At 52.4% G+C, this 27,695-nt stretch overlaps 1 protein-coding gene across 7 annotated transcripts in view; it reads left to right on the forward strand.

The window, feature by feature from the left end:
- The first annotated feature begins 13,594 nt into the window (after nucleotides 1-13,594).
- HDAC5 (histone deacetylase 5) overlaps nucleotides 13,595-27,695 on the forward strand; it is a 35,938-nt gene continuing 21,837 nt past the window's right edge. For 2 of the 7 annotated variants that reach the window (XM_049114016.1, XM_049114012.1), the window contains exons 1-3: nucleotides 14,039-14,172; nucleotides 19,080-19,290; nucleotides 26,398-26,472. Coding sequence is in view for 5 of the 7 variants with exons in the window: in XM_049114012.1 (XP_048969969.1) it covers nucleotides 19,269-19,290; nucleotides 26,398-26,472 (97 nt within the window). In the remaining 2 variants the exon portion in view is untranslated. Of the gene's footprint in view, nucleotides 13,753-14,038; nucleotides 14,173-19,079; nucleotides 19,291-23,742; nucleotides 23,866-25,088; nucleotides 25,214-26,397; nucleotides 26,473-27,695 lie in introns of those variants that run through there. The other 5 variants (XM_049114014.1, XM_025440553.3, XM_025440555.3 and 2 more) reach the window with 5 other exon arrangements.

Raw genomic sequence — 27,695 nt, forward strand, 5'->3', positions numbered from 1 at the left:
GAGAGAGCTCACAAGTGCACACACATGAGTGGGGGGAGGGGCAAAGGGAGAGGGAGAAGCAGACTCCCTGTTGAGCAGGAAGCCTGCCAAGGAGCTTGATCAGAGGACCCTGAGATCATGACCTGAGCCTGAGATTATGAGCTGAGCCAAAGGCAGACACTTAACTAACTGAACCACCCAGGTGCCCTTCCCTCCTTTTAGAAGAGAAGTTAGCGTGAACTCTCAGAACCAGGCTTGCCCAGGCTGAAAGATTCAGGCAGAAAAGAAAGGGATGAATTCTGGGAAAGCGCAAAGTGGGTGCTAGGACTTAGGCTATGGAGGGCCACGGCAGAAGACATCAGATCCCCAGCTATGAAGTGGGGTACAAAGGGGAATGAGTGTAGCGAGGGGGTCATTTAAAAAATATATATTTTATTTATTTGAGGCAGAGAGAGTGTGTACACACAAGGGGTGGTGCAGGGCAGAGGGAGAGGGAGAAGCAGTCTCCCTGCTGAGCAGGGAGCCCAACACAGGTCTCAATCCCAGGACCCCAAGATCATGATCTTAGCCAAAGTCAGATGCTTAACAGACTGAGGCACCCAGGCTCTCCATGAAGCGGGGAGGGTCTTAATAACACTCTGATTTAACCCATAATAATAGCTGCCAGAACTTCCTGAGTACTTTCTGTGTTCCAGGCAAGGTTCTGGAACTTTCCATGTAGTGGCTCACTTGATCATTGTAATAAACCTCGATATAGGTGCTAGGATCACTTCTGCTTTACAGAAGAGGAGAGAGTCAATGTTTTGCCCAAGCTCATATAAGTAATAGGTGGTAGAGCTGAGATGAGGAAGCAGGTTGTCTGATTCCAGCCTCCACAGATTTAACCACCATGTTGTTTTGCCTGTTAGAATTCCAAAACACTGGGTTCCTAACCTGGGGCATCAGGGAATATAAGTCCCCTATAAGAGAGACCTGGGTGGCTCAGCGGTTGAGTTGAGCATCTGCCTTTGGCTCAGGGCGTGATCCTGGAGTCCCACATAGGACTCCCTGTATGGAGCCTACTTCTCCCTCTGCCTGTGTCTCTGCCTCTCTGTGTGTGTGTCTCTCATGAATAAATAAATAAAGTCTTTTGAAAAAAAGTCCCCTATAATTAAGTGCCAAAGATAGTGTGCATATGCATATATGCCTTGTTCTGAGAGAGAATCCATGTGTTTTATCACATTTTCATGGGTCAGTAATCTGTTGCCTTGATCTTTCTCAGCAACAGGATATACCCCAACTCCCCCATCCCTGTCTATCCCTCACCTTGCCCAGATGCCTTCCACTGTGCATCAGGCCTTACCAACTCCTGCCTGGGCTATGGTGGTAGCTTCCTGCATGATCTCTCTAGTCTAAGATCTCCTCCCTTCTGTCCATTCTTTCTAACATGCAAATGGGATACTATTTCCCACCAAAGAAAATGTTCAATTCCCCCAGTTGCTGGGGGATGACATATAAAATCCCCAGGGCCTGCAGTGTCTGACATTTGCCTCCCTGCCCTAGCTCATCTCTCAACCACTCTCCCAATCAATGCCAATCCCTCTCCCTCCCACTCCTCTTTCATGCCCCAGCTCACAGGCTGCCTTCTCTAAGAAGCCTTCCTTACTGCTCCAGGAGACCCAGCTTAGCTTCTCTTGGTTCTCTGCATTTTTGGACTACTTCCATTATACCTTATGTCTCTTGTGCATCCTATATTATCTTTAGGTTTTCCTCACACCTCCCTCCTGGACATAGAACTCCTTCAGGGCAACAACTGTGGCATTTCCTTTGTGAACCAGCATTGGCACAGGGCTTGACACATGGAAGACACTCAGCAAGTGTTTGTTGAATGACTTAATGCCATTTCTCAGGAAGGAATGTAAATTAATTTGGGCAACTCCATGCTTACTTCCAAAAATCCCTGCAGTTGCTGGATGAGAAGATTTACTGTCTTAGGTACAAAGGAGGGTACACATTGAGTATCTGTGTGTGTGTGTGCGTATATGCACATGCATGCCTGTGCATGTATGTTTGGAGACAGCATGCTGTATTGGCTATGAAGTTAGACAAATCTTGGTTTATATTTGATCCTGTTGCTAACTGGCTGCATGACCTTGAATAATTTACTTTACCTCTCTGAAACTTAACTGTCTCATCCATTGAATGGAATAATACATCTTCCTTGCAAGGTTGCTGTGAGATTAAATGAATCAATGCATTGAAATGGCTAACTCCATGCCTGGGATGTTGGCCGGGGCTCAGCAATGTGGGTTCCCTTCCCCCCTACTTGAGTTTGGGAACATGTGCTGAGATTTGTTATGAGAACCACATGGTTTGAGTTTGTATCTATTTCAGCATATTTGCAAATGCATTTTGCCCTAATTTGTATTTTTATTGTATGAGCCGTTGCATGTGATTCAGTGTGATGATGTGTGTTTATGTGTTTATATTTACATTTGCCTTGGTATGGACAGTGGCATACACTGCAAATGTGTAGACACACTGAGAGTCTTGCACGGCCTTGTTATTCGGTGGGTGTTGTGTGACTGAGTGTGTGGAATTAAATGTCTGTTGTGAGCTGCATAGAGGGTAGTGCTGAGTGTCTGGGGGAAGGCTGATCTATTTGTGCAGCTTTGTGTGTGAAGGTTCTGTAGACCAGCGCTACTGATAGACCATTCTGTGTTGATGGAAGTATTTTCTATCTGCTCTGTCCAACAGAGTAGCCACTAGTCACACATGGCTACTGATCACTTGCAAAGTAGCTAGTCAGACTGAGGAACTGAAGTTTTAATTGTATTTAATTTTAATTAATTTAAATGTAAATACCCACGGGTAAACAAGACCGAAACTCAGGCTTGTTCTCCACAGACTAAGCGGTCTGCGTCTCCCCCTTCCCACCCCCGAAACCCGTTTATGGGGTCCTGACCCCAGCAGGTAAGTGGACACTTGGAGCCTCGCCCGCGCGCGTGTGTGCGCGTGTGCGCGCGTGTGTGCGACAGTATGAGTCGTTCAGAGGGGGCTGCTGCAGCCTCCCCCCGCCCTCCAAGTCCCCAGGAGAGCAGTGAATCAGCCTGACAATGAGGTGAGTCATTCATGAACTGCTCGGCCGACCCAGCAGGCGGGAAGCAAACGTCAGCCAGCCTCCCAGCCCTACCCCCTACAACCCCCCAGTGGGATCGCTAAACCCCACGCACTGCAGATGTTGAAGAAACTGACGCGGCGAATCAAGGCACCAAAGCTCATCGCCGCAGCCCCTCCTTCTGGTTTGCAATCCATTCATCCCCCCAGCCCCTTTCTCCCCTCGGGCTGCATGAGTCATCTCAAGATCTACGCCCCCAATCCAACACCCACCTGCTCTAGCCTCTCTCCTAGTTGGTCTTCCTCCAGGGCTGGGAAAGTGGGGGGGCACGGGGCAGACTGGGCAGAGAGGCTGGACCCCTGGTGAGGTGCCAGGGTCTGCCTTTGGAAGCCAGGCTGACCCACTCAAGGCTGTGGGGTTGGCTAGGGCTCAGGGCAGGCTGCAGCTGGCTGGATCTTGGGGAGCTGTCATCCAGCTTGTTTGGAGGAGCATCAAGAGGAGCAGTGGGTGGCAGGGAAAGAGGTCCTGAAGCGTGCTGCCTAGAGCACCTGTGGCTGGTGATCAGGAGGGGACCAGGAGGGGACAAGAGTATTCCTCTGATTTCCAGGGAAGTCCCAGATAATGTCTCCCCAGAACCAGGCAATCTTCGAAGCCTAGTGGCTTCTCTCCTTGGCACTCACCCCACCTGTTCCCCTCCACCACCTATACACCATGCCTCCCATCAGTCAGCATTCTTTTCTTGGACTGAGCCTTACCTGAGGCTTCTGACTTGGACAACTGGTCCCATGGTTGTGTCCCTTACTGGGCCAGAAAATATTATTGAAAGCTTTACAAACATATAGACCCTTGACAAAACAATTCCACTTCTAAGAATTTATCTTAAGAAAAATAATTGATGTGTACAAAGATACAGCTATAAGAACATGCATCACAGCATTATTTAAAATGATGAAAAGGGGCACCTACCTGGGTGGCTCAGTCCATTAAGCGTCTGCCTTCGGCTGATGTTGTGATCCCAGGGTCCTGGGATTGAGCCCCAAGCCAGGCGCTCTGTTCTGAGGGGAGCCTGCTTCTCCCTCTGCTGCTCCCCCTGCTTGTGTTCTCTCTTTCTGTCAAATAAATAAATAAATAAATAAATAAATAATCTTTAAAAAATGGTGAAAAATTGGACACAACTTAAATGTCCATCAAAAGGGGATTGAATAAAGAAAGTGGTAAAACAACAACAGAATATTATGTAACCACTGAAAATTATGTGGAAGAAGATTTGATGGCATGGGAACAATTTCATGATGTATTACAGAAAAAATTAGATTGTAAGATATTGTGTACAGTGTGATACCACTTTTCTTGAAAAAATATGAGCATGGAGAGATTAGAAAAGTATCCAATTATAACAATATTCTCCATGAGACTGTGGACTTAGGAGTAATTTTATTTTCTTCTTTGTCTTTCCCCCCAGAATTTCTTCATTAAGAGTGTATGACTTTTTACAGCAGAAGAAACAATTATTTATTAAATATTTAAAAAAGCAATTTGTGGGGGCAGTAATGGGAATTAACTATAAGTGGGCATTTAGGGATCCCTGGGTGGCGCAGCAGTTTGGCGCCTGCCTTTGGCCCAGGGCATGATCCTGGAGACCCGGGATCGAATCCCACGTCGGGCTCCCGGTGCATGGAGCCTGCTTCTCCCTCTGCCTGTGTCTCTGCCTCTCTCTCTCTCTCTCTCTCTGTGACTATCATAAATAAATAAAAATTAAAAAAAAATTTATAAGTGGGCATTTATTGGGGTGATGAAAATATTTGAAAACTGGATTTTTTAAAAAGATTTTATTTATTTATTATTTATTTATTTATTAAAAGACAGAGACATAGACAGAGGGAGAGGCAGGTTTCCTGCAGGGACCCTGATGTGGGACTCAATCCCAGGACCCCGGATCACAACCTGAGCCAAAGGCAGATGCTCAACCAGTGAGCCACCCAGGTGCTCCTGAAGACGGGATTTTGTGATGGTTGTACAACTTGGTAAATTCACTAAAAAACATTGACTTGTACACTTAAAACGGGCAAATTTTATGTTACGTACATTATACTTAAAATTGTTTAAAAGCTCTTAATAAAAGCCATTTGCCAGGCTGTCTACCATTAAGGCCAGTCTTCCAAGGAGGGGTCTGGGGTATGGATGCCAGATAAAATACAGGACACCCACTTAAATTTGAATTTCAGATAAGGAATAATCTTTTAATATAAGTATAAAAATAAATAAATTTTTTAAAGTCATGAACTCTTAATATAAGTATATAAAAGTATTCCTTGCTTATCTGAAATTCAGATTTCACTGGGCATACTTTTTATATGCTAAATCTGGCTACCCCAGCCTGGAGTCCCTGGTCCTGCAGGATTCTTGGAGTAGAGAAAGGGGAGGGGGCGTTGGACATCTGGGCTTGCATCTCCACCCATCCCCAGGGCAATTGTACAAAGCCTGAGAGAGTAGGATGGGGAACTCAAAGAGCTGGAAAGAGCAAGGTGAGAGCAGGTGGGGACAGGAGTCATTTCAGGTGTGGAAGGTGAGTACCTTGCTCTAGGAGTGGGAGTGGCCAGTAGCACCTCAACCACCCCAGAACTCTGGAGTGGTAATACAGAAGCTGGAGGGGAGGGATTTACCCTCTGCTGACCCCCAAGCTAGCGTTTCACACAAGTGCCCATGTCATGCCCCAGCTATTCAGTGAGGAGGATGTTGTCCATTTTTAGGGATAAGAAAATTGATTTGAAGAGTTTAAGTAAATATTTAAGTTCAAGGCTAGTAAATGGCAGAGCTTCGGTCCTGATTGGGTCTTTACCCTTTCATTGACAGTAGAATCCAGTGGTTAAACCAAGCAGGCTCTGAGCCCTGCTCACCTGGGCTATGCTGCACCTAGAATAATCTTTGTTTTTTTTTTTTTTTTAATTTTTATTTATTTATGATAGTCACAGAGAGAGAGAGGCAGAGACACAGGCAGAGGGAGAAGCAGGCTCCATGCACCAGGAGCCCGATGTGGGATTCGATCCCGGGTCTCCAGGATCGCGCCCTGAGCCAAAGGCAGGCGCCAAACCGCTGCGCCACCCAGGGATCCCCTAATCTTTGTTTTTAAACAAATTCATAGCTTGTCATAGGAGCCCTGATGCTGACTCTCCCCAGGTGCTGATGTTGCTAAATATAGTGATGGGGCCTGCTCCTGATGTCTGGGCCAGGAAGGTATCTTAATTACTGGGTTTGTGGGTTTTGGCAGGTTTAAGTCACTCGAATCTCATCTTAAAAGTGAGATAATAGTAATAATGCCCATCTCGTGGGCTAAAGGATGAAATGAAATGGTACTGGTGAAGTCTGTTGTCTGCTGCTGTCTACTGACCAGGACTGATGTGCCAAAGACCCTGCTGCTTAAAAGTGTTGGAAAATGCCTTCTAGACACATGAATCAAGGACTTCCTCTGGAGGTCCTGGTCCTCAAGGAGTTCCCTGGAGAAAGAGGACATAGCTGTCTCTGCCTATTTGTTGAAGACTCCCACAAAGCTGGGGAGACCTCACCTGTGTTATATCCAGAGAGCCTGGATTGTGCCCTGGCCCTGCCACTTACTGATTACTTAATGTCCCAGGGCTTCTCCTTACATAGAAGATGAAGTGCATAATATCTACCTTGAAGAGTTATTTTAGAGTTGTATTCGAGAACGATGATATACAAGACAAGGCTTTTCAAAAGGACATTGCTCCATAAATGTACAAAGAAAGGGGGGCAAAATGTATGTCACCTGAAGAACTACTTGCTGGAGAGAGGGCAATTAGGCCAGTTTTTGAGTGGCTACAGTCCATGTCCTTCCATGTTGCAGGTAAGTCCACTATGTCTTGTTCTCTATTGTTTCATGACTTCAGGGCCAAGAGGGCCTTCCTGAATTAGAGGATTCAATCCTTTAATCACAGAGGGGAAACTGAAGCTCAGAAAGGGCAAATGATTTGCCTGAGCTTCTATAGGCCCAGGCTCCCTCCTTCTCCACTGCCCCATCTTGCTTTGGGGGGGCTCTGTTTTTTTCCAAAGGATCATAAATTCTTTTTTTTTTTTTTTTAAGATTTTATTTATTTATTCACGAGAGACACAGAGAGAGAGAGGCAGAGACATAGGCAGAAGGAGGAGCAGGCTCCATGCAGGGAGCCTGATGTGGGCCTCAATCCCAGGACTCCAGGATCATGCCCTGAGCCGAAGGCAGTTGCTCAACCACTGAGCCACCCAGGCATCCCCAAAGGATCATAAATTCTGAGTGGGCAGGCACACTTAGATCTTGCATCCTCTGTTCCCTCCCCGCAGGCATGCTCTGCCCAGAGAAGACACTGTGGAGGAACCTGCAGACATGTGGGACGTGACCAGCCACAGCTGTCACTTGTGCTCTTGTGTTCATGTGGCCTTGACTCTTGAGCAGGCAGGGAGGAACCCTGTACAGTCCAGGAAATCCTGGGCCTCACTTCCAGGTCCTAGCAGGGATGCGGGGGAGAGGATAAGCTTCCTTTTCAGTCATCCCCCTAGACCTCCTGCTCTTCTTGCTGCTAGCGCAGTAAGAAGGTTCTATATGAAACACTCCAGGCTCCTGGGGGAGATTTAGGCTAAGAAGCATTGTCCTCTGTCCTAGGCCTTCTGGTCACCTGCTGCTCTTTAGCAGGTACTTGCTGCTATGAGACGCTCTTGGTGGTTGTGGGACCTGGGACCTACAGATCAGAAAACTGGCAGCTTTTCTCTGCGCTTTCTCTGTAAATATGTATTAGTGTGTATGTGCGTATGTATCTTTTTAAATGAGCTATGACAAATGATGGTAGCTGTACCTAGAACAGTCTGTTTTTAAATTAATTCATAGCTTATTCTATGAGCCATGATTCTGGTTTTCCCAAGGATTGGTCATTGCTGAGTGTAGAGACAGGGATGTGTTCCCAATCTCTGATCCTGGAAGGCAGGAACTGGGAAGCCTAGGAAGGGACAGAGGTGTTGGAGGGCAGGTAACACTCAAGTGGATGACTGAGACCCTCGCCTCCAGCCAGGCCTTCTTGGTTTGGGTTTTGGTTTTTTGAGCTACAACTCTAGAATTGTTGGCTTGCAGAGCTAGAAAAAAACCTCAGAAGTTATCCATCCAGGGGTGCCTGGGTAGCACAGTTGGTTGGGTGTCTGATTCTTGGTTTCGGCTTAGGTCATGATCTCGGGGTCATGGGATTGAGCCCTGTGTCGGGCTCTGCAAAGAGTCTGCTTGGGATTCCCTCGCTCCCTCTCCTTCTGCACCTTCTACTCAAGCTCTCTCTCTTTAATAAAATCAATAAATCTAAAAAAAAAAAAAAAAGTTATCCATCCAAACATACCATTTTACAGATGAGGAAACCAGTAGAAGAATGGTAGCTTGCTAGATACCTGTCTGTCACTCTTCCCCCAAACATCTCAGTCAAGATGATTCTTGTTGGATGCTGACCTGAGACCAGCTCCCTTTAGCCCTAAGCCCAAAGAGGACTCTAGAAAGAAGGGAGGAAGGGAAGCAAGGAGGAACCCCTTTTCCACCCTTCCTTCACAACTTTACCTTGTTGGACCACCCAGAAATGTCTCTAGCTAGAAGGAAGAAAATCCAGTCCAACCTTCTCATCCTACAGGTAAAGAAACAGAGGCCCAGAGAGAGGAAAGGACTTATTCAGGGTCACACAGGGCGACCTGAGCCTAACTCAGGCATCCTGGGGGCAGTTTTCATTATACTCTGAGTATCTCAGCCCTCAGTGATGGCCTTCGCTTTGTGCCTCTGGGCATATGAATTGTTTGCCCTGAAATAAACCCTCTTCTGGCTCTTGGAACATATTGTAAACAGCCCAGGGGCAGGACTGGACCTTAAAGCATCTCAAGGAATGAAGGTCCAGCCCAAACTTTGAAGTCCAGCACTATGCTGGATGTGGTCACATCTGCCATCACATCTAATTTGGAATTCACAGAATGTCAGAACTGAAAGAGACCTCAGAGAACAGAAGTCCAAGCCTTGTTTCTCAGATAAGGACACCAAGGTCCAGAGGGAAAATGACTCAATGACTCATCCAACAACATAGCAGGATAAAGCTGATCCTAGAACCCAGGTTGTCCCACTTCCTATCCTGTTTATTTTTGTTTCTTCTTCTTCTTCTTCTTCTTCTTCTTCTTCTTCTTCTTCTTCTTCTTCTTCTTCTTCTCTTTTATTTGCAGTCTCCACAGTACCTTGTGTTGTGTTGACCTCCTAACATTTCAACATGCTCAGTAAGTTCTTGCTGGATAGAACAGAAACAAGATACCATGTGTACAAATCACCCTTGGTAATTGATAAAAGACTTAAAGAATGCATATTTCCTTTGATAAATATGTAGTAAATGCTTATTGCTTGGGCTTATCAGCTCAGTTTTTCTTCTTCCATAGTCTTTTCTGCCTGAGGCTATATTTAGGCATAACTGGACTATTTTCACCCCCAGGTACTCTTTGGAGGCCAGCAGGACCATGTAAGTGTTGCTCCACCAGAGGTTGGAACTATAGGCTCCACCACTCTGGCCAGAGCCTCTGGAATCCTGTCCATGGATCTGAGGATTTCTGCTGTTTAAGAAATTCTGGGTCAGAGTGTGTAAGAGAGGGCACATTTGAACTGGGTGCGTTGTCTGTTCGGCAGGCAGTGCTAATTTTATTTTTTTAATTTTTAATTTTTTAAAAGGCTTTATTTTTAAGCAATCCCTACACCCAGGGTGGGGCTTGAACTCACAACCCCGAGATCACAAGTCACATGCTTTACCCACTGAGCCAGCCAGACATCCCTAGGCAATACTAACTTTAGCGGGCCTAGGCCTGAGTGAGCTAGAGGGAGTGTGGCAGCGACAGGTGCCATCAGTTCAGCAGTGTCCACTGAGCACAGAGGAAGCTCCTTCTCTCTTTTGTGCCAGGTACTGGCCATATAGCAGTTGCAACTCCCAGAGCCCCTAGCAATGTTGCTCAGCGTCCTTAGTCTTCTCCCCTGATGCATTCTTCTTAAAGTCCAGTAGTGCTGACAACTTATCAAGCTGTTCAATGCCAGCTCTCCTCCAAAATTAGAGGCCAAATTCACTATTGGATCTTGGGGCAGAAGTTACCTAATCAGCTACTAGGTTCTATCTGCAGGTTTACTCTACATTGGGAAACTGAGGCAGTGTTTAACAAGACAGCCCCATGATCCTTGTTTCCATGGTGAATGGTCCTAGCAAGGGCCTATAACTCAAAACAAAAGACAATTTTACTCTGTGAGGAACTCTAAGTTCCTTAAAGGCAATTCATTTCTGTATCCCCAATACCTACCACAGGTACTTGAAAACATATGTAGAGGGAGTGAATGATTGTTTAACCCCCACTTACCTGAGAAAGGGAAATCTGAAGGCTCATCAGGCCCCATATGGTGAATTCTTTTTTTTTTTAAGATTTTATTTATTTATTCATGAGAGACACAGGAGGAGAGGCAGAGACACAGGCAGAGGGGGAAGAAGCAGGCTCCATGCAAGAAGCTCGATGTGGGACTCGATCCCCGGAATCCAGGATCACACCCTGAGCCAAAGGCAGATGCCCAACCACTGAACTACCCAAGTGTCCCCCCACATGGTGAATTCTTATAACTTCTGGGGCATTTGGCCCCTGGGGGACTGAGGTAATAATCTCAGGGACCTCTGGAGGACAGGGCTAGAGGACTGGGAGCCCAGCCCCTTCAGGCCCTGTCCCTTGTGTTTGGGAGACAGACCTGAGTTTGAATCCCAGTGAGTTTGGGCAAGTTATTTAGCTTCTCTGAGCCTCAGTCTCCTCATCTGTGGAATGGGAAGTGCCTAGCCAAGGTTCTCCATGACAGTGATTGGCATCTATCATCCCATTGTGGGGGATTCTTTCCCCAGTTTCTGAGATCTTGAGAGAAGAAATTCCAGAGTCTGTAGGATCTTGTCTGAGTACCTGCTACGTGCAAGGTGATGTGCAAGGTGATGTGCTAGGTGCTGGAAAGGCAAAAGGAAATGTGATCTTATCTCTTTTCTCAAGTGGCTCATATGCTGTTTGGGGAGGCAAAACAAGCACCGAGAAAGCAAAATCCCAACCCAACCGCCCTAGGTACAACATAAAGTTGACCAAGAGTAAAAGCAAATGGGTGGTGCCATCATTATGGGGTGAAGGCAAGAGGATCTCTGTTTTAAAGTGACTTGGGATGACTCTGTGGGGGTGGTCTTTCTGCTTAGAGTCCATTGTTTAGTCAGAAAGTACTCACTTTGAGTTAATCTTTAAAAAAACAAAAGGATTTTTATTTTTTTATTTGAGAGAGAGACCGAGACAGAGAATGAGCAGGGGGGAGGAGGAAGAGGGAGAAGCAGGCTCCTTGTGGAGCAGGAAGCCCAATGCAGGGCTCCTTCCCAGGACCCTGGGATCACAACAGGAGCCAAAGGGAGACACCCAACCCACTGAGCCAGCCAGGCACCCCGACTTAATCTTTTTTTTTTTTTTTTTCCCGACTTAATCTTTTAATACTCATTCATTTCACTCAACAAATAGTCATGAAGTCTTTCTGCTATTGTTCCAGGCACTGTGCTGGGAGGAGATGTGTGGTTTCTGCACTCAAGAAGTTCGCAGTTCAGAGGAATACACAGACACTGAACCTATAATGCCACAAATAGGTGCATATTTATAAGTTATTATCAGGGTCAGTTAAAATATATATAATAAGGGGAATTAATTTAGCTAAAGAACCAAGGAAGGCCACTTTCAGGAAGTGATATTTAATTGAGTTCTATGGATGAGTAAGAGTTAGCCAGGTAAAGGGAAGAAGGGGAGGGGAGCATTCTAGAATAACAACAACAACAACAACAACAACAAAACCAGCCCGTGCAAAGGCCCTTAGGAGCAAGGGACACACAGTTCCAGGACAAAAGAGAAAGCCAGCTAAAGGAAGAGAGGTGAGGTGGGCAGGGACCAGATCACACAGAAGCTTCTACATTTTTTGTTTGCTTTTTTCCAAGTATGAAGGAAGGATTGGCTGCAGCAAAATTCCCTGGGGTACTTATTAAAAATGAATATTTGTGGGCCCCATCTCTGCTGAAAAAGGTAATTTGTGAGTACCCTAAAGTTGGGAAACCACTTTTCTGGTCCAGATACAGATCTCGGTGACAAAATTGGAAAGGCTTTAAGCCCTCCGCCTATTAGATTTGTGTTCCAAAAGGGTCACTCTGGCTTTGGAAGGATGTTGGGATGGAGGCAGGAGTGGACCTGTCACCAAGGCAGCTAGTATCTCAGGCAAGGGATGATTTGGTTTAGACCATGTGGTGGGGATAGGGATTGGCCAGAGTGGACTGATTCATGAGATACTTTGTAAAAAGGACCTTTATCATTCATTACGGAAACATTTATTTATGTCATTTACTTTTTCTGATTAAGTAATACATGATTGTTGCAAAATTTCAGATATGCAGAAAAAGATGAAGAAAGCAAAAGGTAAATATTTTGGTGTACATCTTTTTAGGCTTTTTAATATACATATGCATTCAGACACATGGATCTAGTTTGTAGTTGTTTATAATAATGGAACAATTCTGTAATACCTGATTCTCGATTGTCAAGAAAACGAACCATGAGCATCTTTCAGGTCAAAATAGTCATACATAATTTTTAATGTCTGGATGGTATTCTGCTAAGTGAATGTACACTCGTTTATTTGCCAGTTCCCTACTGATGACTATTTAGTTTGCTTCCAACTTTTCACATCAATATAAACAATCTCTTTCCGTCTACACTTATTTTTGAACACAATGCTTATTTCCTTAGAATAAATTTTTGTTAGTGAAACGACTGGGTCTTTGACAAACTGTCTAGGTTCAATCACATAGCTTCATACTGGGTCCTAAGGGGAGTTGTAGAGGAGGATGGCATCAAAGTCAGGAACCGGAAGTCTTCCTTTGGAAGGCCTTGAACTGTTACAGCCATGCTCTCTGGCCTATCCCAGTCCTTTCTTTCCCTGGCAAGGATGCAACGTGTGCGGTCGCTTCTGGTGGGTTCGGGACCTCGTCCCAGTCATCCGCCCCCAGCCTAGCCCCCTAGATGGGGCCTCCGCGGCCCTCCCAGGCCTTAGGAGTCCATCCCCAGTTGCCCTCCCCCACCGCAGGAGGACGTGTTAGGGAGAAGCTTAAGCAGGCAACGATTGCACCATCCACGGTTTGAATAGGAAGTCGAGGAAGCGCAGGGAGGAAAGTGGAGCGTCCCAAAGGCCGGGGCGCAGCAGCCAGACCGGGTCCCCCGGGACGCTCCTTCCACCGCCACTGGCCGGGCCCTGATCCCTCGCCTGCCACCCCCTCCCCGGCCCAACCCTTTGCTGGGTGCCGGCCCTTTAAGAAGCTGTCACGGTGGCGCCGCTGGCCCCGCCCGGCGGGGAGGGCCGAGAGGGAGGGGAGGAGTTGGTGGTGGCTGAAGCTGGAGGGGAGGGGGGGTCTGGGTCTATTTTTAGCTCTGGGTCGGGTCACGTGACGGGAGTGACGTCTCCAAATGTTGTTGTTGGTGGCGGCGGCGAGCGGAGCCGGAGGAGCCGCCGCAAAGATGGAGGAGCCGTCGAGGAGGCGCTGCCGCTGCTGCCGCCGCCGCTGCTGCCGCCGCCGCCCGCGAAGCCGGAGCTCGAGCCGCAGGGGGTGAGCGCGCCGCACCACCCCAGACCCCCTCTCCCCCGGGACCCCGCGACGCCAGGCGGCGCCCCCCTCCTCCTGCCGTCGCTGCCCGCGGGCTCCCCGCGCGCGCCGCGCTCCGCGCCCCCCTTCCTTCCTCCCGGCGCCCGGTGCCCGCCGGCGCCCCCCGGGAGCCGCGCCAGCCGGGGAGCCGGGCCTCGGGGTGATGGCGCACGCCCCTCCCGTGCAGGGGCGCGTTCCCTGCAGGTGAGGGAGGGGCCCGCCTGCCCGCGACCCGCACCCGCAAACGGCCCGGGGACCGGCGGAGGCTGCCCGCTGTGTCCCTTCCCTGGCGGCGCTTGTTGCGTTGCAGAGCGATTCGAGCCCTGCACCCGGATTCTATGCAGACCCCTCTTCGCTGGACAACTCCTTTCTTGGTCCTCTGAGGTGAGGGGCGCTGCCCACCCCACAGCGCTTCCACCCAAACCTAGGAACGCATCCTCGATTTTGTGTCCTTGACTTACGTGCGTGAGGAGGGGGCCTCCGGGCCCACCTTACTTCTCTCCCCCATTTATTCTCACCCCCTCGCCGGTGAGGCGTTACTGCGTTCCCACCCTCTTCTCTGTCTGACACCCTGGAGCCAAGGAGAGATGAAGGCTCCCCTCCTTCCTGTCTGGGGTGGATGCCCCCCATTTTTAATCCTGGGTCTGTATCTCATAAAGGCAGGGACACTGCTTGTGCCTTTTAACTTGAGGGAGGCTGCTTCCCTACCCCACCCTCCTCTGGGGCCCCGGGGGGTGGGGGAGGAGATGAGGAGCTGTCTGAGTGATAAGTAATTAATTGGGGAGGCTGGTTGTTGGGGAGGGGGGAGAAGAGAGGAAAGTGGGGGTGCCCCATTCGGGGGAAGAGGTGACCACCTGATCCCCCCACTGTTGGCCTTCTGAAACTAGGTGTGTCCCCAGAGAGGAAGGGTAGCAGCTGCAGTTACTTTTGAGGGGGTGCTCAAGAGACCCACCACTCTGATGGTGACCACTGTGCTTCTGGGACCTGGGATTAGTTTTGGTGATTGGGGGTGATGATGGCGATGCTTGGGTTTACCTGGGAGGGGAGGATGGTGCCAGGTCGGAGGAACAAAAGGAGACAGAGGTTGGGAGATCCAGGGGTCTTGGCCAGAGGGGCTCCTGACCCAGACTGCTCTGCAGGACCGGTGCCGGGGACTGGGTCTCGCCCTGGGCCCCTTCAGGTTCAGAGGACGAAGGCAGAGAGGGTCCTCAGTCTGAGTTCCAGGCACCAGGGTCCCTGAGATGAAGGGGGATAAGTTGAGCTGCTGCGCTGGGCTGGGCTGGGCTGTGGATGGTGGGTGAGCCATGTTGGGGGCCGCCTGCTTCTTCATTCCAGTCTCCTTCCCTCTCCCTCCTAAACACAAAGCTTGGGAGATCTTAGTTTGCCCCCTGCCTCTTTTGAATCCTCTCTTTGCTCTGTCTCCTCTTGCTGTTAAATCTGGTAGGGGTCTTTCCGAGTTAGAGGGGTGGGCCCCCAGTATCCCCACTCTGTCCTGTCTGGAGACCAGGGGCCTGAGATACAGACACGGGGTGCAAGTTACTTGAGGGCAAGGATGGAGGCCATGTTAGCTGCGTGCCAGCCTTCCCTTCCTCCCCTGTCTAGCCTCCTGGTCTAGCCTCCCCAAGTAGCCAGAGTAGCCCGACTGAGTAATGGGGGTGCGGGGCAGCAGTATCACATGCCCCACCCACTTCAAGTAGCTGGAGAGACAAAGGTTTGCTTTCCCTTCCCTAGGGGTGGCATCCTAGCTGTGTGTTTAGAAATGGGGCCTGGGGATGGGGGGGGGTGTAGTTTGTGTTTCTGCATAAAGGGGGAGGGGGATCGGCTCTCGGAGCGGGGGGAGTGTGCAGTCGGTGCCGAAGTACCAGCTGCTCTTTAATAATGAATTCTTCCTACTCACATCCCTTTGAGGAGGGATGTCTGGAACACAGCATCGGGCTCAGCCAGCCTGCTAGAGGACGCGCTCCTGTTGGGGGGGGTGGGGGAGAGACTGCTGGGGGGGGCGGTTCTTGGCATTTTTGGAGCACTGTCGCTTGCTCATGAATGAAAACCTGATGCGGCCCATGAGGGGGCCTATTGTAGTCGACTTGGGCTAATTAAACTTTCTCTGCCTTTCTTCTCCCCTACCCCACCTCACCCCAGGCACCCCCCCCCCCCAGTCCTTTTTTGAATGGGGACCCTGTCTGGTAGTGCTGGAGAGGGGGTATGGGTCTGCCTGAGGTTTTAGGGCAGACAGACCCTGGTCTTCTGCCCTCTGCCTCCACCTCCTCCCTCCCTCCCCTCTCATCCCCCCCCCCTTTTTTTTTCTAGAAATAGCAGCCTCCTCCATCTGGCTTGTGCAGATGCCTGGAGCTGCGTCTGAGCAGACAAACAGAAATGGGCCGATTGCAAAAATGAATTTGTCAGCCTGGTGCCTTTTTTCCTTTCCTGTTCTCTCCCCCTCCCCTTAGTTTGGGGCCTGGACATCCCAAGTCGGCTACCCTTCCTGGCTCTGGTAACCCCAGGCTTCTGGCGCCCCAGCCTGGGGGAGGCACAAGGTGGTAAAAGCTCTTGGGCGTCGGGGAACTGTGATCTGCCATGGTCACCGTCGGGAGGGGGCAAGATGAGAAGTCTTTTGAGCCTTGGGACGGGACGCATGGGTTTGCAGCTTTCTGATGAGATCTTTGCAACAGATCTCAGATTCCAGGCAATGTCAGGTTCACAGGGTTTGGTTCAGACCTCTTGCCTGACCATCTGGGACCTGGGGAGGGTACCCCAGACCACAGTGCTCAGGACTGGGGAGAAGGCTACCTGGTGGTACTGGAGTCCAGGTTCCTGAGAGGCCCTCAAAGGGACACCTGACTCCCCAGGAATTCCAAGGGAGTTTTTTGAGGGACAGATAAGCTGCAGGGTAGTACTGTGAACTTGTGGCTTTGGGGGCATCACGTTGCTCCATGTCTCCCTCCTTGTCGGCCTTTCTCCCACTCTATGCCAGAGTTTTATTTCTCATGAATGGGCAGGGTGGGAGTTGCCTTATCTCCCCTGGTCTGGCCATGAGCTTGGGGGGAGAGGGACACCTGGTCTCCCTCATTCCGTGCCCTGCCATCCTGGAGATTTGACACTGCTCTTGGCCCCTGACTGCCCACTGAGACCCTCCTATCGCTATAGGCAACGGTGGAATTTTTGCAACAGAGGATGGACCAAATAACCAGCTTTTAACCATCCCCCTGTCCTTTTTCCCCTTGACACCTCACCCCAGAAAATAATCCATGTCAGTCCTGATCAGGCAATGAACTCTGCTTTGTTTCCCAGGGAGGCCCCTGTTCACTCAGGAGGCTTGATAGAGGTGTTGGCAGACACCCTCTGCAGGTGGACAGGGGCCCCTGGGGTCTTGGTGCACCCGGCAAGCTGGGGAGGAGTGTGGCCTAATTGAGTCCTGAGCCAAATGGAGTTCTAGGGGCCCCTCCCTTCCTCTTCTCTCCAGTGAGTGAAGATGATGGGGGCTCCAAGTTGATTTTAATGTTTTTTGTACCACTGAAGCTCTGCCCCTTCTGAGTGCCCTGCTGTGGAGCCACCTTTCACTAAGGAGATGGGCTGGGCCACTCTGGCTGCTGGGAATCGTGGGAATTTCTGAACCTGTGTTCCCCAGCCCACGGGAAAGGGTGTGAGCAGGACTGGGCGCCAGCCCTGGGGTGGGCACGGGCTGAGCTGCCTGCCCACGCGGGCCCTGCCAGGGCACCAGCTGCCCCACCTGCCACATTCCTGAGCTTGGCCTGAGCTCTGCGTAGCTTCTTTTGTCCTTGCCCCACACCTGTGCCTGCCAGGAGCAGTTCAGCCCCTTGACTCTGCCTCCTTCTAACTCCCCATCTGAGTACACCTTCCTCCAGCTACAGAGTCCAGACCTGTGGGTGAAAGCAGGGGGCAGCAGGCCTAGGAAGACTCGGGGTCTTGTGTGTGTGTGTGTGTGTGTGTGTGTATGTGTATGTATATGTGTGTTTGTGTATTCGTGTTCCTGTGTCCCTGCTATGCCTGAATCCCTGGCTACTGGTTCCAAATGGACAACACTCCTGGGAATCCTTGATGAGAATGCAAGGCTTACTGAGAATTAATCCTGCCAGGAGGTGGGGCTGTCCATGGGGTAGAGCTGACTGCCCTTTCCTGGCTGAGGGAGCAGGGTTAGGGCTTACACATCTAGCTTCTTTCAGCCTCCTGGCTCACTCCTGCTCCCTTGCTTTCACTGGGTATTGGAGGGCCTGCCTTCATTTGAAAGAGAATGAATGAGGTCATGTCTGGGGTAGATCATGGGCCGTGTAGGGATGGGCCCAGGTGGGTGCCTGCGTAGTGTCTGAGGCTTGAAGACTAACCATGGGGCTGGAGGGAGGCAAGGCGCTGAAGGGGTGGGGACAGGTTGGCAAACTTACAGTCCTGGAATACTGGGATGTCCTCCATTATTGTGTTGGTCTGGGCAAACCTACTGTTGGAGTCTTTGGGGCCTTTGTACAAACCGGGAAAAGGTGTCCTTTTATTCTGGGTGGTCTCAGCCTGGATGACCAGCGGCTTGGCAGGCAGAGCACAGGCTGGTTTTCAGACCTCCTTACGTAGGGCACAACTTGTACAACACACATAAAGCCCTGGACTTGGGCCCTGAACCCTCGTCTGGGGAGTGCTAGATGGGGGGGGGTGTGTGTGTGCATGTCACTGCCTTTCCAAATTCCTGGAAAACAGCATGGGTTATCAGTAGAAGAGAGGCTCTTATCGTCTTTCCTGGACCTACTGTTGAACAGGGGATACTAAGATAGAAGTATGTCACAATTCCAGGGTTGGGTGGCACAGGGCTTAGGGAGTATGAAGAAAGTAACATGGTGCAGAAGAGTCCCGGCTCAGCCAGCTGGGGCTGGGATACTAGTTTCTCCCTTAACTTTTGCCACGGACTCCAGCCCTGCATCTCCCCACTACCACAGACAGAGTTCAAATCTCCTGTGCTTTTCTCCTTTCATGTACACCCAGTCCCACATCAGGCACCCAAGCGAGTCTGTAAGGTCTCCCCCCACCTGGCAGTGGACACTGTCACCTGTAAAGGGAGTTTGGGTGTGGCTAGTGTAGCCATTTCCCTTTCCTTGAGTGCTGGCAGCCTCACCCGTTAGAGAAGCAGCCAGGGTCTGGCCAGCGCTGCTGTTTTCCTCTGTGGCCTCCCCACCCCCCCACAGACAAGTGTCCTCCTCTTCCCCAGGTGTCAACTGACCAGCCCTGAGGTCTCCTTCAACTCTCCGGGTTCCTGAGCTGGGGGCCTCTAACCCTGCTCCATCTCTCCCTAGGGATGCCGTTCTGAGTGCCTGACTGCCTCGCCCCGAAGGATGGCCTCTGATGGGCATTAGAGGCACAGCAGCCCCGGGCTCCTGTCCCGTCCGTCTGTCTGTTATCGTCTGTCCCTCTTGACATCACCGCAGCTCCACCCCCTCCCATCCCAGCCCCCAACGCCAGCTTCCTGTGGGCCCAGAGCCGGCATGAACTCTCCCACCGAGTCGGGTAAGAGCTGGGAGGCCAGAGAAAGGGCACCCTGGGGTGGTTTTGGCTAGAGTGGGCTGTATGAGTTTCTAGCCCAGGCCAGCTGACCTTTGGGGGGTCTGAGCCATAAGGGAACAAGGGGTCAGGAACAGAGAAGCATCGAGAAAAGGACCAAGGCAAACCTGAAGTTACCGACTATGGGGCAGAACTGGAGATTGATGTGCTGCCAGGCCAGCCTGGGCCTGGGAGGACATGGGTCCAACTCTGTCCACACGCTGGCCCTCTCAACTCGGAGGGCCTGCAGTTCCAGTTCTGCCCAGCCCCATTTGCCAAGACAGCCAGGCCTGAGAGGGAATATGTGTCCCCGAATGTCTCTGGGCCGGCTGGGGATGATGTTGGAAGGTTTCCTGCAATAGCTGAATGCAGCTTCCTTTTTGTGGTGGTTGCTTCTCTTCCTGGTGGAGAGTTTCTCTGCCTTCCATGCTCTTTTCGTAGGGGAGGTTTGCAGGGCCTTTAGCCTCAGGCTTTGTTGGGAACATGTGGTAGTGGGATGGGTGCGGTGACATGTTGGTAGAGGAGTCTTGGCTCTCTTCTTTGAGCCTGGGTAGACTCCCCCTTCTCTTTTTGGGCCCTGGATGTGGTGGATTCCTAATTTGGGGTCTTTGACTCTGCGATGTCCTATTCCCCTCTGCTCCTAGGAGGCTGCCTAGTGCTGCCAGAAATAGTCTCTGGGTGGGACTCCAGGCAGCTTTATGTATGGGTGGGTCTGGGTGGATGCCCGTGAGGATGTGTCCCAGTGGCCGGAGCCAGACCCTCAGGAGTTTCCCAGGAGGGTCATGGGTCAGTGTGGTCAGAGTAATAACTGCCTTCTGTCCCTGGCTGTCTTCTTCTGTACAGTCTTAGAGGGTCAGAGTCTATCTTGTTTGGCTTTAACCCCCACAGCCCAGCCTAACCCCCACATATTTTTCTGTAGGAGTAGAGGGATATTTTCCTTTCTTTTAGGGTTAGGGGAATTAGGAACTAGAGATGAAAACCCATTTACTGGATGGAATGCAGCATCTTTGGGATGGGAGGGATCCTGGCCACCTCCCATCTTGTTGCTTATTATCAGTTTGGTGGACCTGATGGTTTCTCTTGAGGACCCAATGCTAGTGCTCTATGGCAAAGGTCCTGACTCAGGTCCTGGGGCTTCTAGTAGACCCAGGGGAGCTGGAAGCTGGTGGGATTATTCGTCTTTGCTCCATTTGATTTGGTCAACATTGTGCTTGCCCCTCTTTCTCTTTCCGGCACGATAGACTCAGGTCACGGGCTGCAAGCAGAGTAGAGTGCCAGTTGGTGAGGGCCGGACTCTTGAGGCTCACCAGGTCAGCTTTGCCTGGTGAGTCCCCTCCTGCAGGGTTTGTACTTCCCCTTCAGAGCCTCCTCCCTCTGTCCCTGCCTTCATTCAACCTGTAGGGGCTGTGGCAGGAGTGAGGCATGGAGAGAGGTCAATGGGACTCTGGTGCTGGGGTGGGGGGTGACTGTCAAGCTCCAACTTCCTGCTTCCTCCTCTGAGGCTAGGCTGGCCAAGGGAAGGGAGAGAACCACCTGAGGGGGCTTCTCCCCAGTCCCTGGCCACCTCAGCTGGACCCTCCTGCAGCAGGGTCATGTGCCAACCTCTCCTTTCTTCTGAGCTACTATGCTGACTTATCTAGGGGCCATATACGGTCACACCGAGCCTAGGTTGTCAAACTGTTGGCCAAGGGAACAGAAACTGCCCAGAGGCATCTGATGATGGCTTGGGAAGGACATTTCCCAGCTTTGGGCTTTTATTCCCTTACAGTGAAAGGCTCAAATGATCAACGTTGGCTGGAGGAGGTCACGAAGTTGCCTTTCCAGATGCCAGTGGTCCAAGTTTGTCTTGTAGCCACTTCAGCCAGGGCTGGAAGGAGTGTGGTGGTAGATGGAGGTGTCCCCCAGCGCAGGAGGCTGGCAGTCTGGGAAGGGCTATGGAGCCAGGGAGCCAGGAGCCAGGCCCGGAGGGGCCCGTGGGAGTGGGGCTTAGAGGGCTGTCTCACTTCCTGGCTGGCTTTCCAGCTCCCCCCAGCAGGGGGAGATGCTGTCTTCTCACGTTTGGAGAGGAGGGAGAGGAGGAGGGGGCCAAATACTGGGAACTGCATTTTAGGACCATGGAGAGGCCTCAGAGTTGCTATCATTTCTCGAGGGCACCCCCGGGAGACTCTTCCCATCTAGTTTTCCTGGGGCTCCGGGGCAGCCTCTTCTTGTGGAGAAAGAGCTGCTCTGGGCCAAGGAGATGGGTAGCTTCCGCACAGCTCTCCTTTTTTGAGGGGCCCAGCACCTGCTATTCCCAGAGCTGAGAGTAGCATCTGGGCTGGGGCTGCTGGTGCTTGGAGTCTGGCACAAGCCCAGGGACCATGTGCCTTTGGACTCCATAGGAGTAAAATGAAACTGTAGCTGGGCAAGTGGGTGTTCACTTTGCTGTGGATACTCTGAAGGGAGCCCCAGGAAGAGCGTGCAGCCCTGGAACTGGGGAGAGGAGTGAGAGTGATGAGGAGTAGTCCCCAGCACCTGGGTGCCCTGGCCCCTGAGTACCTCTCACCTTCTCTTGAGTCCCCAAGACTCATTCCTCTTTCCTCAGGGCACAGAACAGTGCTGTCTCCTCGCCCCCTCAATTTCTCCCGGGGTGGGAGCTTTTCCTATCTGGCAAGTCCTTAAGTATCCCCAACACGCCCAACCCTGAGCTCAGCCTGCAGGAAAACAGAAGAAAAATAGAACATGGTCCAGCCCTCCCCTCCTAGCAAATGAGTTAGGAAGAGAGAATGTCTCGGGTGAGGGGCAGCAGGCAGGGCAAACAGTTTACTTCTGGGGCTCACTCCTCCCCAGGGAGTGGGGGCTGATTGACTTGGTCTGGGCTGGGCTGAACGCCAGCATTTGACCTGATTTGCCTCTTTTGCCACCTTGAGAGTACAGGCAGAGGCCACTGATGGGGCTGCCTGCTTCCCTGAGGATACCACTCTTTGGTATCTGGCTTCTCTTTAGGCCAAAGAGGGCTCAAGGAGTGAGGCTTTCTTTATTTTTCTGGGGCTGATCATTTCTGCTCCCCTCAGTGGGGTTGAAGGACTCACAGAACTTGCCCCCTGTCTGGGCTCGGCCTGGCCAGGCTGGAGGAGCTGGCCTGGGACCCAGGACCTAGGCCTGCTCTGATCTCTGCCCTGTCCTCTGTGCTGCTGCCCAGAAGGGAGGGCAAAAGTGAGGCCTGTTGTGGGAGCCAGTATGGATGGCGACAGGAGGCGGCAGCCAGGTTCCTTATCCCCAGCGTGGGAGGGGAGACAAGCTTCATGACAACACCTGCCTGCCCAGCACCTCCCAGCACACTCCACACTTTCTCTATTTCTCTTTCCCAGGAAGGAGGGAGGAAAGCAGCTGCCCCCTCTGGGTGACCAGAGAAACTGGGGCATGGGTGTGGGGTGGAGCCAGGAACCTCGGCGTCCTGCCTCCCAGCCTCGGGCTCATGCTCTGCCTCTGAGCCCCCGGGGAAGGCAGGCAGCCAGCCCGGAGGAGGAGAAAGTGGGTCAGTGTGGGCGTGGGGCGAGGGTCTGGGAAGTGGACTCCTGGTGTCCGTTCTACACTTAGATGCCCCCAGTGCACCTGTGCTCTCTGTAGACTGGGATCTGCTCCGCCCTCCTCTTCCCTACTTCATCAGTCAAAAGGGATTGAAGGCTCAGATGGGGCAGTCAGAGGCAGGGTCAACCCTGAGGGGATGTGAAAGATGCCAAAGTAGGTGTTCACGTTTTTCTGGGACTTTGGATTCAAACGAGAGGGTTCAGCCAGCACCTAGCATGGAACCTGGCACATGGCAGCTTCCAGGCAGTGCTGATAGACTCCATCATGATGGGCCTCTGAGGGCAGGAGAAAACTGGAGGGCAGGCAGGCCTGATATTTCTGGGGCCCTGGGGCAGCTGGCACCACCACCACCCCCCCCCCCCCCCCCATCCGAGGTGCTCCTGAGGCAGCCCTTGGATTTTTTTCCCTGTGCACTGAGAGGACTTGCTTTCTTCTGTTAGGTCAGGGCCTAATCCCAAACTTTTGTGCCCTGGAAATGGGAGCCTGGAAGAGCCCAAGGAGCCAGCTTTGGGCTCTTTTCCTCCTCCAGACCTTGAAGGTTCAGGGGCCGGAGGCCAGCCTCTGAGGAAGGGAACAAGGTCGTTCCGGTTGTGACCCAGAGAAGATGGTGCTGGCTCCCAGTGGAGTTCATGCGCCCTATACTTGGTGGGTGCTCTGGAAGGTTTGTGGGACAACTCATGGGAGAGCTGGATAGGTTGGGATAGAGAAGAGAAATGAACCATGAGTAGAGGGGCCAGAAAGCATGAAGGATTGAGGTTAGACATGAGGAAGACCTTGTTGTATCACTTGAGTCTCAGAGGAAAAGAAGACACTGGTCCCCACCCCAGGCCTTGTCTCTAATTCCCCTAGGGGACTCTGGGAAGTGCATTGAGGATTGTCCGGCTGTCTGACAGTTTGGTTCCCACTTCATGCTGTTATGGGAAGTTCTAACCTCTGGGTGCCCAGTCTGCTGAGTGCTCCTGTCTTCCCTTAGTAAGTTCTCTTTCTTTTGGTTTCTGGCTGCTCCAGGTTCTGGGGGCCCTACTTTTGAGTCATTGTTACTGCTGACTTCCTCTCCTCCAGAACAGGGCTCCCCTACCTTACTCTCCTGTGCCTGAGGCAGGCAGAGAGAGCCAGGACAGGGCTAGCCAGCCCTTCTGGTTGCTCCCAGCGTGGGTGGGTGGAGTCCTGAGTTGGGAGGGGCTGCTGCCCCCGGCTTTTTGGTTTTTGGGCTGCCTTGAGTTTACTGTCCATCACCCGCTTGTGGCTGGGGGACCTTGGTCTTTTCTTCCCTTCCTCTTTAGGAAGAGTCTGGTTGGCCAGGATGAGGTTGGAGCAGGAGGTGGTGAATGAGTTTCCCAGGCCCACACTGAGGTGTCTCCCAATTCCAAACCCCTGTGGGGAGCACTGCTCCATCACCATTTTTCTAGAGTCTGCCCTGAGAGAGAAGCTGAAGCTCCAGATCTTTGTTCGGGTCCTTTTCCCATCCCACACCCCAATGTACATCTTATTGTATAAGATCAACTAGTCCAGGGCCTTGGAAAAACCTCTTCTACCACCAACCCTGTGTGTGCCCCCCCCCCCCCCCTCAGGACAGGAGGCCCCTTTGCTATCCTCCCTGCCTGGTGGAAGCTGGCTGAGAAGATGGGCCGCAGGAGCCATGGCTACTGTGTCCTTGATTGGCCAGGTCCTCCAGGGCTCCTGACGGGAGGGTGAGGTCATCCAGTCCAGGGAGAGGACAGGTGTCCCTGGCTCCATGCCTGGAGTTGGGGGCAAGGAGGGGGCAGGAGGGGGGCTCCAAAATAGCAACTGTGACATCAGGAAGGGGGAGGGGGGACCCAGACCCAGGAATAACCAGGCTATTAAAAGGCTCCAGTGAGGTCAGGGGGCCAAGTGGAATCTCAGTACCATTGGGAGGCACAACCTGAGAAGGGACGAGCCAGCAGTGGGCAGGGGGGCAGACGTCACCAGTCCTCGTGGTGCACTAGCCCCAGGTCCCATCAGGGCCCCAGGAGCATGGGCGGCTGTGCCAAGCCTTGTGCTGGTAGAGAAGGGCTGCAGCCTGACAGCTGCTTGAGTCTTCCTAGAGGGGCTCCAGCCTCATGGTTGTTTCTCTCAGGGTCCTGGGGGTCATCTTACCTATCAATGGGAACCCTATGACAGCTTCATGTGTTCCTTTGTGTAGGAGGCAGTGGGCTGTGGTGGTTAGCACTCAGACTAGAGCCTCAGACATCCCGGCCTTACCGTTTAAGCAACTGTATGATGTAGAGTGACTGCATCTTGCTGCCTCAGTTTCCCCACCTGCACCTATCTCCTGAGGTCATCGTGCAGAGTAAATGAGGTGATGTATGTGCTGTTGCCAGCGTTGCACCTGGTACATTGCCAGGGAGGAGCTGCATGTGCTCCTAGAGTGGGCAGATGCTCGCTGGTCCCCTTCATGGTTAGGGGCAAGGCCTATCCAGGAAGATTCTTTCCCTGCTCCCTGGAAGGAAGCTGAGCAGCCCCTGGAGGCAACACCGCTAATGGGTAGGAGGGAGGTGCCATTTCGCTGCTGCTCAGGGGTCTCCCTTCTGGTTGAGGGGGTGGGGAGGCACCTTCCAGCTCTGAGGGAGGGCGGAAGTTAAATAAACTCCCATCTGGCTGTTAGGAGGACTCCAGGGAAGATGTGAGGTTAGGCCAGGTGGCCCTGTCTGCCACCCTCTCCAGACCCTTCTGGTTTCTTTACCTGCTCCGATGGCGAGGGGGAACATAGAGATGGAATCTGGCTTTTGGGTCTCTGGCCCCTTGCCTGCCAAGAATAGCACCAGAGCTGCTCCCAGACACATGGGTCCTCTGGCCTGTGCCCTTCCCCAGCCCAGACTCTGGCCACCCGGCTCTGTGGCCTTGGCCCTGAGTTCGGGCCCTCCCCTCTCCCCATCCCCCTGCCTGGCGCTTCCTCCTGGGGTGGAACGCGCCTCCCCCCCCATGGGGCCTCCGCCAGGCCCGGGCTCCTGGCAGCCGGCCGGCGGCTCCCTGAGCATGCTCCACCTATTTATAGACAGGGCCCTCCCCCAACTGCTATTTCAGTCTCCTGCCAGCTGCCGGCGGCTCATTCGGGAAGGAGGAGCAGGGAGCCAGGCCCAGAGCTGTCACCCAGGGCTGGGAGGGAACACAGAGAGCCCGCCTGCCTGCTGAGCTCCCCTTCCTGTCCCCTGAGTGCTCAGCCATACCCCAGCTCCTGGGAGCTGGGGAAAGGCCAGGGGTCCGATGCCCCTCTAGAGGAGAGTTGGGCCTGTAGCTCCGGGGCCTCCTGGCTCCTCCTGCTGCCAGGAGTGCCCAGGCCGGATGAGGCACCTCCCTATAGCACGGGTCCCAGCGGCAGTGGCCTCAGGGAGCCCCTGAGCAGTGAGGGCCCCGCCCGACCACCTTTCCTTTGGCCGACTTACGCCTCCGGCGGCCCCCTCCCTGGCATGCTGCTGGTGCCCAAGGCTCAGGGGCTCGTGGAGATGCTGCAGACCATCTATGAGACAGAATCCTGTTTCTCAGCAGATGGGATGTCAGGCCGGGAACCATCCTTGGAAATCCTGCCTCGGACCCCTCTACACGGCATCCCTGTGGCAGGTAAGTGCCTCGGTGTCCCCGCCTGCCCTCTGCCATTGAGCATCCTTGTCCCTGGGGCTGAGTATCTGGCTCCAGGAATCGCCCAGGTGGGATCCTGCCTGGATCTTTTTGGAGGGTTTTGTTGAGATCTGGGTGGTCAGGGGAGCCATGCTCACTGAGGTGGGCTTCCCTGCTCTCTGTGGCCCAAGCCTCCTGCTATGCCCTCCAGCTGCACTCTGCTGCATTCTTGAGTCTCTTTGGCCTCCGGCAGGGTCTGCGTAAGCTGCTGGGGGCTGTGGATTACTAGAGGATCCTGGCCTAGTTGGCACTGTGGTGGGAGGGGAGGAAGTGGGTCAGTGACCTGCCTTCCAGTGGCCTGCTCCCCAGGTCTGGGCAGGGGAATAAGCCATAGCCAAGTGTCTACAAGAATAAAGGCTACCCCAGCTCCTCTGGCCAGGTTCTTGGAAATAACAGCTTTTGTAAGTCCCCAGTCAGGAGTTCCCGGAGAGTCAGATGTGATGCAGTTGTGGTAGGGTCAGGTGGAGGCTGGCAGCTGGGATGTCAGGGGTCCCGACTCCTTTAGCTCCCCCATCTGTCTTCTCCTTCCCTCAGGCCTTGGTTTCATCCCATCTCGTGATGGTGAAGGAGTGTTACTCTGCTTCTTTTGGGCTTGAGGACCCCCAGTCCTGCCACCTTAGCAGGGACTTTTTTGGCTCTTGGCTGGGGGTGGGGTCCCCCAGAGCTGGGCCACTCCCTCTCTTCCTCTCTCCCAGGAACCTGTTGGCAGCATCAGGCCTTTCTGGCACAGCCTTCCCACCAGGCCGGCACCACAAGATGCTTCTTCTAGGGAGGGGCCCGCTGGACCCATGCCGGCTTGGCCCCTCCTGGCAGTGGCTTTGCACTTGGGTGTGGGCATCCGTGTGCATATGTATCGGGAGTCTTTCCCTCTGGATACGTGGGTGTGGGTCCCAGGCTTTGAACTGTAAGGTGGGAGCTGTTTGCTTATACAAGTACCTGTGATTTGGCTCTAGAAGCCTTCCAGAGCTAAGGTTGCAGCTGGACCAAGATGTATCAGAGGATGAATGTTTGGGGAAGTTTTGGAAGATCCTTAAAATAAGGCCTGCCTTCTGCCTGGACAGTGATGCCCACATAGTCTCCTAGGGTCAGGGCATACCCCTAGGGGCTAGCCCTGCAGGATGCTCACACAGGTCCCTGGGATGCCAGCTGTGCAGAGGACCTATGCA

This window comes from Canis lupus, chromosome 9 (genome assembly GCF_003254725.2).
Source record: "Canis lupus dingo isolate Sandy chromosome 9, ASM325472v2, whole genome shotgun sequence".
Classification (NCBI taxonomy): domain Eukaryota; kingdom Metazoa; phylum Chordata; class Mammalia; order Carnivora; family Canidae; genus Canis; species Canis lupus.